The following is an 11640-nucleotide window of genomic DNA, read 5'->3' on the forward strand; positions in this document are numbered from 1 at the left end:
AGTGGTTAGAGCAAGGGGATTCTAGCCCCAGATCTGCTGCTGAGTGACATTGGAGGGGCAGGGAACATTCTTCAATGGGAAAAAGGTCTTGGCTTCGGCCTTGCTTCCTATGGTGGGAACTTGCTGGGCCCAGGGTGGGGAGGCAGCACGTGGCCCCGGTGTGCTGCTGCCACTGCTCCCCCTCCCCGGCATCTCTGTCGCTGTAGGGGATGATTCCATCACAAGACCCAGTGATCCTGCCACCCATCACCGAAATGCAGCCACCTCTGGAGTGGGCTGCAACCGCATGGCAGCTATTTGACAACACACAGCAACGCTCTGGGATCGTGTAGTGCAGAGGAACCGCACACGAAGCTGACAACACACGATGTCTGTAGGGCGGCAGAAAGCAGCAGCCTGAGCTGGGCTCTGCCCACGGGGTTGGGGTAATGCCCCGACTTTTGCAGACCGTGCGCCGGGCTCTTTAATGGTTGCAAGCAGTCGGGATGTGAATGTGTGCTCTGCCCACTAGGTCCCACTGCACCACTGAGCCCTGTGGCAAAGGGGCACCAGGGGCTGCCTGCAGCGTCTCCGTCCTGCCTCTGCCATTTGCCCAGCTGTGCGGCTGCAGCTCCTGGATCCCTTTGCTGCCAGAGCCCTGCTCCCTCTGCCCGCGGGTCCCGCCGGCTCCCGGCCATCAAAGGGGAAGAAGCTGTATGGGGGGAAGGAGGCTGCATGGGGGCCAGGCTGCGGCGTGCACGGGGGATAAGTTCTGGGTCAGATCCCTGGGTCTGCCAACCTCTGGGCCTGGCACTGGGGCTCCCTCTCACTCTGTGTCTGGGCAGAGCCCTGGCACGGCAGCCCCGCCCTGTAATGCACACGCACACCCTCCATAAACGTGGGTGTGAACCAGCTGCTGGGCATCACCCCAGAGGGGGCTGTGGGTCAGCACTGGGTGAGAAATTTCTGGGCAACCCTTGACACTGGGAGACAAAGGCCCCCCCAGCCCCCCACCCCTCCCAAGAGCTTCCAGTCTAAAGGGCCCCGATCCTGCAAACACACGTGACTAAACTTTACTCATGGGAGAACCACCCACACACAACTGCCCCCCCTCCCCTTCCCCCCAACACTTCATCCCCACACACAACTACCTCTCCCCCCACAACCCCCCATACCTACCCCTCCCCCACACAACTTCACCCCCCCAACTCTCCCCCCCCACAACTCCCCCCCCCGAAATGTCCCGCTTTCTCACACTTGCTCGCTGGTCCCCCTACGCCCAAGGCTCCCCCGCCCCCCTCCTGCTCCCTTAGGCTGCGGTAGGTTTCCACTTATTTGCAAACATGCAAATCAGCTCATTAACCACTTTGCATAAACGATCGGGGGGGCGGGGCTCAGCCGCCGGCCCGGCGGGAACTACATCCCCCAGGGTGCACCGGGAGCGGCGGGGACACGCGCTTCCCGTCGCTAGGGCCCCGCCCCCCCGAGCAGCGCCTGGAACCCGCCACCTGCCCCGTGGTCCTGCCCCGCGCCGCCTGCAGCATGTTCCCGCGGTGCCTGGGCCGCCTGGCCGGGGTGAGTGGGGGGCGCGGAGCCCCCCTTGCGCGTGCACGTGGGCAGGGGAGGGGGGGCTCGTGCTGGGGGTGGGGAGGTGGGGGGGCTCGTGCTGGGGGGCTGGCGGTGGGGTGATGTGTTTTGCAAAATATCTCGGCTTCCCCCACCCCCAGCCCCAGATGCGCCCCCCTACGTGCCCTGGCTGCGCCCCTTTGCTGAGCGCTGTCCCCCACCCTTTGAGCAGTGCAAATATGGGGGTGCTCCCTTCCCCCCACCTCCCCTCAGCTGAGTCCTGCCCCAGTGCGATTTCATGGCAGGCGCAGCCCTGCGGGTCCCCGCCTTCTGCTTCCAGATGCCCCATTGGAAGCCCTTGTTCCTGGGGGGGCTCAGGGGAGAGATGGGGGGGCGTCACGCCCCCGCCAGGCTCGCAGACGGAGCTGGGTCGCTCGCCCCTGGGGTGGGTCTCTCCGCTTCGCTCGCCTGCACCCATTGGGTGCATTGGCGGGTGCTGCCCAGCTGTTTGCCTGGGGGGCGGGCACGTGCCAGGCTCAGGCCAGAGCCATCCTGTGCTCTCCACCTGCCCTGCTCCGCTGCCTTCAGCGGCTGATTCTGCAGTTCCCTGGCATCTCCCCCAGTGCCGCGGTGAACAGGGCCTGGTGGCCGTCGGTCGAACCTCGGCGCCAGACCAAAGTCTCCTTGGCATGAGTTCTGTGCTGACCCCTTTGAACTGAGTCAATACGGCCCAGCGGCCTCTCATCTCCCCGCAGCTTTTCTCTTGGCATCTTTGACTGGTGCGATTGGGGCCTGCGGGGGGGGAGCTTAACTCTGAAGATTTGGGACCAGCTCCCTCATCACCGGGCGGCGAGAGCCGCTTGCCCCATGGGTTAGAACTTGCCGAAGTTTCTCTGACTAACTGTGTTTTGTTGCTTGGGGAAACTTGGCACATGGCAGGGCTTTCAGGCCAGCTGATGCAAGGGCAGAGACCTAGTTGCATCATGCCTGTTGCTGAGGCCTGCAGGGGATACAGCCGAACCTGCCCGTCAGCCCCACATCTCCTTGGGAACCCGGGGGACGCCCTCAGGCAGCCACGGAGACCAAAACCCCCCCAATCCAGTGCACGCTGCGTTAAACGTCAACCGCTGCGCAGTCGAGGGAAAGGTTTTTAATTAACGATGGGGCAGGGTGAGGAACCAGTTTCTGGGCATCAGCTGCAAACTTTTGAAAGTCTCAAAAAGTTTTGTCCCCGATCCCGAACAGCCGCCGTTCCCGCGGTTCTGCTGCGTTCGGATCCGGCCCCGGGAGAGGGGAGTGAGCTCCTTGTCGTGGCCGGCCTCTCGGCGCTGTGCCGGGGGCTCTGGCGGTGCCTGAGAGGGCTCCCTAGACCCCGAACGCCGCTCTCCTGGAGAGCTCCGCCGGGCTCGGCCTGGTGGAGCAAACCGGCCCACCTGGGAGTGGTTTGGTGCCGTGGTGGTCCCGGATCCCGGGGGGTCCGTCTGTGCGGATCCAGTCGGGGCTCTGAGAGGCGCCCCGGCAAATATCTCGTGCCGCCGCGTCTTTCTCTTGGCTGTGTTGAGCTGGTGCCTGGGCGGCCTGGGCCAGGACCCCGTTTCCCCGAAGAGCCAGCAGCCTAGGGAGGTCCAGTGTGGGATCAGCGCCCCCAGGCTGGGCCCAGGTCTCTCCTGGCCCCCGGGGAGCTGGCTGGCCCCTCGCGGGTGGAGTCTGCAGCTCTTGGGGCTGATGGCCTGGAGGATCCAAGAGGGGGGTGAGGATCAGCTGGGAGGGGCGGGGGGGAGTGGAAGTGGTGCACCGGCAGCAGGGGGCGCTGACTCCCAGTATGGTTTGGGGGTGTGTGTGTGGGAGGGGGGGCATGGGGCAGCGTGGTGGGGGGGGCAGTGCACAGTGGGGAGCCTGGATTGGGGCTGGGGGGCAGAGATCTGTCTCCAGGCGCTTGTTCCGTGTGACGCGTGAGTGAGCCATGGCAGGAAGTGGGGGGGGGACACGAAGAACAGACTCCAGCCCCCGCCCCACCCTGTGTGTGCAGCTGTGCTCTCCCCCCACACTCAGCTCACTCGCCCCCCCCGTTTGCACACTCGCGTGCGCTCTCACACACCAGCAGTCTCTCCCCTCCCTTCCCCCCCCCCCGGGATTTTGGAGCTGTTTCCGCTGCTTTAACCCGATTTCCCAGCTGTGGCGACTGAGACACGAGGAAGGGGACACGTACACACACACCGGGTCATGTGACTCACATGGTCCCCTGGCTTCCCCCGTCAGCCTGGGCCCCTCCCCCCCCGTTCCCATGTGGCTGCCCCCTCTCCCCAGACGGGGTGACTGGTCCCCTGCACAAGGGCCCAGCTGTTCCCGCGCTCCCAGGCCTCAGAAACGCCTCCTCCGGCCGCGCAAATGAACCACAGAAGGAAGGAAGCTCTGCCCCCCCCCCCCGCTCCTCGCCCTCTTCCCCCCTCCCCGGTCAGAGCTGCCCATGCCCACCCTGTGACCCCCTGTTGGAGGGAGAGGGCTGCACCCCACAAGGGATGGGGTGTTTGGGGTCCTTCTCTCCCCCCCTCCTCCGGTTACTGTCTGGTTAGCTGTTAGAGCAGCGGGCCGGGAGCCAGGACTCCTGGGTTCTATCCCCGGCTCTGGGAGGGGAATGGGGTCTAGTGGTTAGAGCAGAGGGGTCTGGGAGCCAGGACTCCTGGGTTCTATCTGCGGCTCTGGGAGGGGAGTGGGGTCTAGTGGTTAGAGCGGGGGGGTGGGGGACTGGGAGCCAGGACTCCTGGGTTCTTTCCCCAGCTCTGGGAGGGGAATGGGGTCTAGTGGTTAGAGCAGAGGGGGCTGGGAGCCAGGACTCCTGGGTTCTATCCCCGGCTCTGGGAGGGGAGTGGGGTCTAGTGGTTAGAGCAGAGGGGGCTGGGAGCCAGGACTCCTGGGCTCTATTCCTGACTCCCCACGTGTGCCATGAGGATATCAGGGTGTTCTTTGGCTGTGTATCCCCAAAGGTACCAGAGAAGAGTGAGTTCCCTGGTGAGGTCCCCCCCATGGCACGGGCGGTACAGGCGGGGGTGTGTGTGTGGGGTGGGGGGGTGTTGGTGGTTATGCCCCTCTCTGGTGATGACGCTCCCCCTTCCCGTTGTCAGCCTCTGCAGAGACGCTGGCGGCTGGACACGCCCGGCCTGCGGGCCCAGCACAGCCGTGCGGCTGCGGCTGCGGCTGGGGAGGCGCCCGGCTGGACCGGGCAGGAGAGCCTGGCGGAGAGCGACCCCGAGATGTGGGAGCTGGTGCAGAAGGAGAAGGATCGGCAGTGCCGGGGTCTGGAGCTCATTGCCTCCGAGGTGGGTGCGGGGGCAGGGGGGAGTGTCGGAGGGCAGCCGGGGGGGCAGGGGGCTCGGGGGGGGCTGCAGTGGGGGAGGAGGGAGCACCACGGGGGGGGGCTGCGTTGCCCCGAGGGCTCCCCCCCAGCTGCTTTTAACCATGGGCGGGGCTGAGGCTGACCCCGCATTGCCCCTCAGGTTCCTGCTTGAGGCGGGGTTGGGGGCCCTGGTGCTCGCCCCCCTCCCCGGGCCATCTCACAGACCCATCCCCCCTCTGTCCCCCAGAATTTCTGCAGCCGCGCCGCACTGGAGGCCCTGGGCTCCTGCCTGAACAACAAATACTCGGAGGGCTACCCGGGCAAGAGGTACGGGGGAGGGGGGGCAGCCCCCTGGGCGGGGGGGCACCCTGGAGGGGACCTGCTCTGGGGTGGAGCTGGCCAGACCAGAGAACATGGGGATACAGCACACGGGCCCTGGGGGCCCAGGTCTCCTTGGCAGTCAGGGGCTGGGGGGTGCAACCCTCCCCTCCCCTCCCGTCCCCAGCGGTAACTCGCTGGGTGTGGCCCTTGGGGGAGGGGCTGGGGCTGTTGTTTTTGGGGTGATTGTGTCAGTTCCCTCTAGGACCCCCGGCAGCCTTTAGGGTGGGGGTGATGGGCCCTGGGTTCCCCCCTTGCGGGTACCGGGGGGGCAGGGAGGCCCCAAGGGGGGTGATGGGCTCTGGGTTCCCCGCTTGCGGGTACTGGGGGGGCAGGGAGGCCCCAAGGGTGTGATGGGCCCTGGGTTCCCCCCCATGCGGGTACTGGGGGGGCAGGGATGCCCCAAGGGGGGTGATGGGCCCTGGGTTCCCCCCTTGCGGGTACCGGGGGGACAGGGAGGCCCCAAGGGGGGTGATGGGCCCTGGGTTCCCCCCCATGCGGGTACCGGGGGGGCAGGGAGGCCCCAAGGGGGGTGATGGGCCCTGGGTTCCCCCCTTGCGGGTACTGGGGGGGGCAGGGAGGCCCCAAGGGGGGTGATGGGCCCTGGGTTCCCCCCTTGCGGGTACTGGGGGGGCAGGGAGGCCCCAAGGGGGGTGATGGGCCCTGGGTTCCCCCCTTGCGGGTACTGGGGGGGCAGGGAGGCCCCAAGGGGGGTGATGGCCCTGAGTTCCCTCCAGGTGCCCTGCGGGGGGCGGCTGCTTGGGGGGCTGAGCCCTGGTGCCCTCCCGGCAGGTACTACGGGGGGGCCGAGGTGGTGGACCAGATCGAGCTGCTGTGCCAGCAGCGGGCACTGGAGGCCTTCGACCTGGACCCCGCCCGCTGGGGGGTGAACGTCCAGCCCTACTCGGGGTCACCCGCCAACTTCGCCGCCTACACGGCCCTGCTGCAGCCCCACGAGCGCATCATGGGCCTGGACCTGCCCGACGGTGGCCAGTACGTGCCCCCTGCGGGCAGCGGGGCGAGGGGGCCCTGGGGGGAGGGGGCAGGGCTCTGGGGGTGCTCAGCCTGTGGGTACCGGGGGGGGCTGGGGGGCAGGGTCTGGCCGAGAGGCCCCAGGAATTGAGGGGGGCGGTGCTGGCGCAGGGGCTGGGGGCTGCAGGTAGATCTCAGCCGGGGGAGCGGGGGCACCTGTCTGGGGGGGGGGGGGAGACTGGCCCTGGGCGGGGGCCCTGCCGGGAGGGGACCCATCTGGGGAGCCGGCCCGGGGCGGGGGGTGGGTCCTGCCTGGTCTCTGGGTCGGGCCGTGGCTCTGGCCTGACACCGTCCGTCTCTCCCGCAGCCTGACCCACGGGTACATGTCGGACGTCAAGCGCATCTCGGCCACCTCCATCTTCTTCGAGTCTATGCCCTATAAACTCCACGTGAGCGGGGGGGGGCAGCGTCTGGGCTGGGGGAGGGGTAACGTGCATTCACGGGGGGGGCCCAGTCCCTCGCTCCCGGGCACCCCCCAGGGGCTGGGCCAGGAGGTTTCTGCTGCTCTGGTGGCATTTGGGACCCTCGACTCGGGTGTATTTTGGGGGAGGGAGCCCATGGGACCCCCTCTGCCCCTCCGTGTCCTGGGGCTGGCTGGACACCCCCCCCAGCTACCCCCCGACCCTGTACAGGCTCTACCCAACCCCCCCCTTAGCAGTATGGCCCCCCCAGGGGGTAACTCTGCAGCTGTGACCCCCCCCCACAGCCGGCTACGGGGCTGATCGACTACGAGCAGCTGGAGGTGACGGCCCGGCTCTTCCGCCCCCGGCTCATCATCGCGGGCACCAGCGCCTACGCCCGCCTCATCGACTACGCCCGCATGAAGAAGGTGGGGGGGTCGGGGGAGCGGCTTAGGACAGACAGGGAGGGGGCTGGGGGAGGGGAGGGGCCTGGGCTGGGTGGGGAAGGGGTTCCTGGCACCCCCCCATGATGACCATGGGCCCTCCCTGGGGTGCCAGCTGGAGACGGGGGGAGGTCGGTGTGAGCCCTGCAGGGTGCAGCGCGTGGGGGGAGGGCTGAGCTGGGGGCACTGGGGGGGGGAGGGGCCCCACGGCTGACGCGGTGCCCGTCTCCGGCAGGTGTGCGAGGAGGTCCGGGCCTACCTGCTGGCCGACATGGCGCACATCAGCGGGCTGGTGGCCGCCAAGGTGGTGCCCTCGCCCTTCGAGCACGCCGACCTGGTGACCAGCACCACGCACAAGACCCTGCGCGGGGCCCGGTGAGTGCGGCCGGGGCTGGGTCCACCCCTGGCCCCTTCCCTCCCCCCCCCGGCGTGTCCCTCCCCCGGCCTGTGCCCCTTCCCTCCTCCCCCACCACGCACTGCCCTTCCCCTCCCCCCGGCCTGTCCCCCCTTCCCTCCTCCCCCACCACGCACTGCCCTTCCCCTCCCCTCCCCCGGCCTGTCCCCCCTTCCCTCCTCCCCCACCACGCACTGCCCCTGCCCCCCTTCTGCACGCCCCTCCCACTCCCAAGAGGGAACCAGACCCTGGTGACTCTGTGTCCAGGGTGCCAGTGGGTGGAGGGGCTGCGGGTCGGGGTGGCCACATGAGTTGAAGTTGATTTAATGTTCTTCCCACTGAGTCCTCTGACCCGGAGCGGGGGCAGGTGCAAGGAACCCCCCCCCTCCCTGCGCGGACACCCCGGCCTGCCCCCTGGAGCGGGGTCCCTACAGGGGGCAGCAGGGAGCTGAGCTGCCGGGGGTTGGGTTGTGGGCCCCAGGGCCGAGACCTGGCAAACTCGTCTCAGGCAGCTGCCCATGGCTCTTGGGGGGGGTGGGGGGGGGGAGGGTCACACCCTGACCCATCCCCCGGCCCCACAGGTCCGGGTTGATCTTCTACCGCAAAGGGCTGCGCTCGGTGGATCAGAAGACGGGCAGGGAGATCCCCTACAACCTGGAGGAGCCGATCAACTTCGCCGTCTTCCCGTCGCTGCAGGGCGGGCCCCACAACCATGCCATCGCCGCCGTGGCCGTGGCCCTGAAGCAGGTGGGGGGGCCCCCCGGGGTGGGGGCGAGGGTGGCACGTGGCTGGGGGAGGGGAGGGGGGGCGATCTACGGCCCCGCTGACTGCCCCACCCCTCTCCCCCGCAGGCCGGCTCCCCCGCCTTCCGGGAGTACTGCCAGCAGGTGCTGAAGAACGCCAGGGCCATGGCGGAGGCGCTGCTGCAGAGGGGTTACACCCTGGTGTCAGGTGATGCCCGCGGGAGCTGGGCACGGGAGGGGGGGTGCATGGGAAGGGCGGAGGGGTTCAGTGAGGCATAGTGGGTAGCGTGGGGGATGGGGGGCACTGCACGGCTGGTGCTAGTGGCTGGAGGTTTGGGGGGCAAAGCGGGGGGGAGAGGTCAGGGCTGGGCTAGCGGGGCTGCGGGGCGGGGGCGGGGGGCGCTGGCAGAGCTGGGGGGATGGAAGCGGGGGCTGCAGGACGGGGGTCGCCGGCAGAGCTGGGGGGAGCCGGCGGGGGCTGCGGGTCGGGGTTGGGGGGCACCAGCAGAGCTGGGGGGGGTTGCAGGTCGGGGCGCTGATCTCTCTCCCCCGGCCCAGGCGGCACCGATAACCACCTGGTGCTGGTGGACCTGCGGCCGAAGGGGATCGACGGGGCCCGGGCCGAGCGGGTGCTGGAGCTGGTCTCCATCACGGCCAACAAGAACACCTGTCCCGGGGACAAGAGCGCCCTGACGCCGGGGGGCCTGCGGCTGGGTAAGGGGGCACGGGGGGTGGGGCGTCTCCGGCCTCCCAGCTTGAGGGGGGATTGATTCCCACAGTCTGCTCCCAGTACTGGGCCTTCCCCTGGGAGAGCCGCCCCTGGCCCCCCCCCTGGGGATGCCCCCCAGCTTTGCCCTCGTGAGGGTACCAGGGCGGCTTTGAACTCTCTGCCCTGGTGCCCCTGGGCGTCCGACATCAGTGAGAGCTGGGGGCACAACCCAGGAGTCCTGGCTCCCAGCCCCCTGCTCGCACCACTAGCCCCCACTCCCCTCCACACGCCCCCTGACCCAGCATGGTGAGAGAACACCGGGGCTGGGCTCTCCCCGGGGCGTGGGGGGGCCGGCGCCGTGAGGTAATCCCATTGCTACGCTCTCCCCGGGGCGGGGGGCCAGGGGGGCCAGCACGGTGCCGGGGGTGGCAGCACAGTGGGGTAACCCCGATGCCGGGCTCTCCCTGGGGGGGGTGGAGGGGGGCTGGCACGGTGCCGGGGGTGGCAGCACAGTGAGGTAACCCCGATGCCGGGCTCTCCCTGGGGGGGGTGGCGGGGGGCCGGGCAGTCAGGTAACCGCGGGGCGGGGGGCCGGGCAGTCAGGTAGCCACGGGGCCGGGCTCTCCCTGGGGGGGGTGGAGGGGGGCCGGCACGGTGCCGGGGGTGGCAGCACAGTGAGGTAACCCCGGTGCCGGGCTCTCCCTGGCGGGGGTGGAGGGGGGCCGGCACGGTGCCGGGGGTGGCAGCACAGTGGGGTAACCCCGGTGCCGGGCTCTCCCTGGCGGGGGTGGAGGGGGGCCGGCACGGTGCCGGGGGTGGCAGCACAGTGGGGTAACCCCGGTGCCGGGCTCTCCCCAGGAGCCCCGGCCCTGACGTCCCGCCGGTTCCGGGAGGCCGATTTCCAGAAGGTCGTGGCCTTCATCGACGAGGGGATCAGCATCGGCCTGGAGGTCAAGAGCAAAACCAGTGAGTGGGCGGAGGGTGGGGGGCAGGAGCTTCTCAGGCTCTGCCCCGCTGGTCTGAATGCCCCACACGGGGGCAGGCCCCAGCCAAGGATCGGGCCCGTCCCGCTGGTGCAGCAGCCTGGGGCATCGGCGATCACTGGGCTGGGGGGACCCGAGGTGTGACACAGGTGCCCCACGGCTTCTCTGAAAGCCAGGACGCCTGGGTTCCGTCCCGCCTCTGGGAGGGGAGCAGGGTCTAGTGGTTAGAGCAGGGGGAGGGGCTGGGAGCAGGACTCCTGGGTTCTATCCCTGGCACTGGCAGGGGAGTTGGGGTCTAGTGGTTAGTGCAGGGGCAGCTGGGCACCAGGATTCCTGGGTTCTATCCCTGGCGCTGGCAGGGGAGTTGGGGTCTAGTGGTTAGAGCAGTTTTCTTTTGTACAGTGGGGATAAAGTCCGTGCCACGGCCCTGGACTGGACAGGTGGGTTGGGGGAGGGTGTCTGTGTTTGTGAAGCCCTGGGGGGGGCTTGGCCAACCCCCCTCCCCTGGCTTCCCCACTCACCCCCTCCCCTTTCTCTCCCCAGCCAAGCTGCAAGACTTCAAATCTTTCCTGCTGAGTGACGCGGCGACGCAGAGCCGCCTGGCCGAGCTGCGCCAGCGCGTGGAGACCTTTGCCCGCTCCTTCCCCATGCCCGGCTTCCAGGATCACTGAGCAGCGGGGGCTGGCCCCGCCCTGATCCCCGCCCCCGCTGCGGGCACAGAGACTGGCCCTAACCCCAGGAGGGGGCGGTGCTGGGACCCCGGGCATCCCACCCGCTCTGCCCTGCAGCCTGCAGCTCCCCCGCCCCTGCTCAGGCTGATCTGTTTGTTGTTGTAGGGTCTCCTGCTGGAAGGTCCCCGGGCCAGCTCCCACCCCTCCTTGCCCGTCACAAGGCAGCCCTGCGTGCACCCCCCGTGCCACCGGGGGGGGGGAAGACGCCCCCCAGGGCCTAGTTCTGGGTCTCCAGCTCCTTTGCCCCCAGGCGGGGTGGGTCAAATGGGGCGGCGCGAGGGCGGGGTGGGGGGTCCCCGCTTGTCAGGGCGCCGCTGGTTTTCACTGAGCGAAGAAACCTGGAACGTCAGAAAGTTGGGTGGAGTCTGGTGTCCGTCTCTCCGTCCGTCGGGGGGGGTGGGGGGGCAGACGATAAGAGCTGCTGCCGGGGGGGGGGGGCTCTCTGGCCCCTCCCCATGACCCGACCCAGCCCCCGGCTTCCTCGGCTCTTGCTATCCATCAATGGCCCTTCGGGGGGGGGGCTCGGAGCTGGCCCCTCGTGGGAGCAGCGGGAGGCTGGTTCTCTCCTGGGGGCGGGGGGAAGGGGATCTCCCATTGCAGGGTCCTGCCACCCTGGTGGAGGGCTCCCCTGTGACCCCCCCATTGAACTAGCCAGCCCCTCGCTGCAGGGCAGGTTTGACACCCGCCTGGCTCTTGCCAACACGCACACAACCCCCCCCCCCCGCCCGGGCCTGGCTCGTTCGGGTGTGGCTGCCCCAGAGCTCTTGGCAGGGCTGTGCCCATGGGGCCTGGCACGGGGGGCAGCCCATGATCAATCATCCCCCCCTCTGCCCCCCCGCGCTTCTGAGAACACCTGGCCCCCGGCCCTCCCTGCTGTCCGGCTCCATCCGTTAAACCGGCACCAAATGCTATTAGCAGCAGCAGCAAATTGGATTTGTTAAGTGCAA

At 68.9% G+C, this 11640-nt stretch overlaps 1 protein-coding gene across 1 annotated transcript; it reads left to right on the top strand.

Moving 5' to 3' along the window:
* The first annotated feature begins 1402 nt into the window (after window positions 1–1402).
* Window positions 1403–11050, top strand: SHMT2 (serine hydroxymethyltransferase 2). The gene is made up of 12 exons (XM_044995493.1): window positions 1403–1554; window positions 4668–4862; window positions 5127–5206; window positions 6050–6250; window positions 6597–6678; window positions 6996–7118; window positions 7369–7508; window positions 8109–8274; window positions 8379–8478; window positions 8829–8984; window positions 9838–9945; window positions 10506–11050. The coding sequence occupies exons 1-12, from the start codon at window positions 1522–1524 to the stop codon at window positions 10631–10633; spliced, it is 1512 nt and encodes a 503-aa protein (XP_044851428.1). The 5' UTR covers window positions 1403–1521; the 3' UTR covers window positions 10634–11050.
* Window positions 11051–11640: the final 590 nt, after the last annotated feature.

Source organism: Mauremys mutica, chromosome 20 (assembly GCF_020497125.1).
Source record: "Mauremys mutica isolate MM-2020 ecotype Southern chromosome 20, ASM2049712v1, whole genome shotgun sequence".
Taxonomy (NCBI): Eukaryota; Metazoa; Chordata; order Testudines; family Geoemydidae; genus Mauremys; species Mauremys mutica.

Excerpts from the sequence above, each read along its gene's own strand:
- SHMT2 (XM_044995493.1), top strand. The coding sequence starts at position 1,522 with ATGTTCCCGCGGTGCCTGGGCCGCCTGGCCGGG. Across the intron at positions 6,251-6,596 it reads GACCTGCCCGACGGTGGCCA|CCTGACCCACGGGTACATGT; the intron begins GTACGTGCCCCC and ends TCTCTCCCGCAG. Across the intron at positions 8,275-8,378 it reads TGGCCGTGGCCCTGAAGCAG|GCCGGCTCCCCCGCCTTCCG; the intron begins GTGGGGGGGCCC and ends TCTCCCCCGCAG.